The following is a 1,785-nucleotide window of genomic DNA, read 5'->3' as shown; positions in this document are numbered from 1 at the left end:
AACATGAGTGCTACCAGGCTCTACAGAAGACTCCTTTCCATGAGGCATTCTCAATGCACCAAAATGCACCATTCCACACCCAAAGGAGAGGTTACAGACCTCACGATGATGGGACAACAGAAGCTGCAAGTTTCGTAAATAAGAAGTCTGAGACTGAAACAAATCCTCTCTTTTAAACCACAGGGTCAAAATTCCTGAAGGTATGCCCATTACCGAGTCCCCCTGCTCTCAGTTTCTCCCCCTGTAAAGGAATCCGAGTTCTTAAAATGGAATAATCTTCAAATTCAAGACATTTTGACACATCTAATGCATGTTAGATGGGGCTTACAAGAGTAAAACAGATGAAGCGTGCCTATGAACTCAGGAGTTCACAGACGCCAAATCTTCATTACTTCTTGAAAGGAACTGCTTTGGTCACTGCCAGGGGAAGGAAAAAGCAGTGAGAGCAGATAATTTTAGACGTTTGTTGGCAGACTTGCTCCATTCATACTCATCAACAGCAACATTTTTGGCAGCATGGATTGCTGGCTTAGAGAAAAGTGAATGAAAATGGTAGCTATTAGGAAAACTGACAGTGTGGGGTATTTGCACTTTTTTTTTTTGCAACTCTAACAGACATCACATAACACTAAGCCAGTAAACTCAAAGGACAGCACTCCTTTTGAGCTTGCCAGGATTACGACGACAAAAGTAAAACCAGAAAACCTTTTTCTGTCTTCTATGGAATTGTCACTGCAGAGTCACAAGGGCATTTTGCATCTCTGTACACTTACAGGAGAATTTATGCATCCACACTAACAATACCATGAGCAACGTTTTATCTCTGAACGTATCTGCCAGCCAGAAGCGGATCTGCTGCACCATAGCCAAATGGACCACCATGGCCACCAGCACCCACAGAAAGCCTTCAAGTGACTAAAAAGGTCTTGCTGCATTCACAACCAAGGCAGTGGGAAATACAAGCTAGAAGCTTCTAACAGCTATAAGCTAGAGAAGTCCCACTAGGTCAAGTCTCTTACTTAGCTCAGTGGTTAGCAGAGAAGAGTTTTTCCTATGGTCCATTTCCTACTGTTTCTTGCCACTTTAGATGACACGAGTGTTAGGGCTCTCAATCAACGTTCATAAGAAGCAGACAGATACAGTTGTTAACAGCGCTATCCTAATTTCATAGCAGACTGAATGTCTCATCCTAAGATGCTAACAACACCCAGATGATTTAAACCTCAATGCCTTCTTGGGATTTGGCCTAAAAGAATGATGTTCTTTAAGAAACCCTCAGCTTTCGTGGGTGGTTTCCGAGATCATTATTTGCTCTGAAGCCTCATTTCAGGTTTTAGATGGGGAAGGCACAGGTTTGTCAGTCTATTTGCTCAAACATCACATTGAATATATATTAAAAAAGTGATGTCACTACCAAAAGGAGGACTGCTGAATTCATCAGCTTGTATATCCAGAGGCCACAAACTCACTGATTGCAAGAGGGAGATTGGCCAAATCTGATTTCTGGCCTGAAGCCAGCCTATAATCATAAATAATAAATTTATGTTCACATTTGTAGCTGTCTGGCCACACTGTCTCCAACCCAGCAAATACATAGACAGATAATGTCAGGAGAAGATGTCTGAAATCATAAAACTTTTCAGATCCATCTCTCTCATTACCTTTCTGCCACGTGGTGCAAGGGCCCTCTCATCAGTAGCTTCATACACTCCAACTAGATTTTTTGCCTCAGCTTCTTCTGCAGTTATTCAGTAATCATTGTCTATTGTACGTAATCACTACCTA

General features: G+C 41.8%; 1 protein-coding gene across 1 annotated transcript in view; it reads right to left on the bottom strand.

The window, feature by feature from the left end:
- The window catches only part of UHRF1BP1 (UHRF1 binding protein 1), a 20,879-nt gene extending 19,997 nt beyond the window's left edge, over positions 1-882 (bottom strand). Inside the window, exon 1 of the mRNA XM_009888321.1 lies at positions 774-882. Within this exon, the coding sequence (XP_009886623.1) occupies positions 774-882 (109 nt within the window). The remainder of the gene's footprint in view (positions 1-773) is intronic.
- Positions 883-1,785: the final 903 nt, after the last annotated feature.

Source organism: Charadrius vociferus, unplaced genomic scaffold, assembly GCF_000708025.1.
Source record: "Charadrius vociferus isolate BGI_N301 unplaced genomic scaffold, ASM70802v2 scaffold266, whole genome shotgun sequence".
Lineage (NCBI taxonomy): Eukaryota > Metazoa > Chordata > Aves > Charadriiformes > Charadriidae > Charadrius > Charadrius vociferus.
Note: the sequence above shows the minus strand (reverse complement) of the source record. Positions and strands in the feature narration are given on the sequence as shown.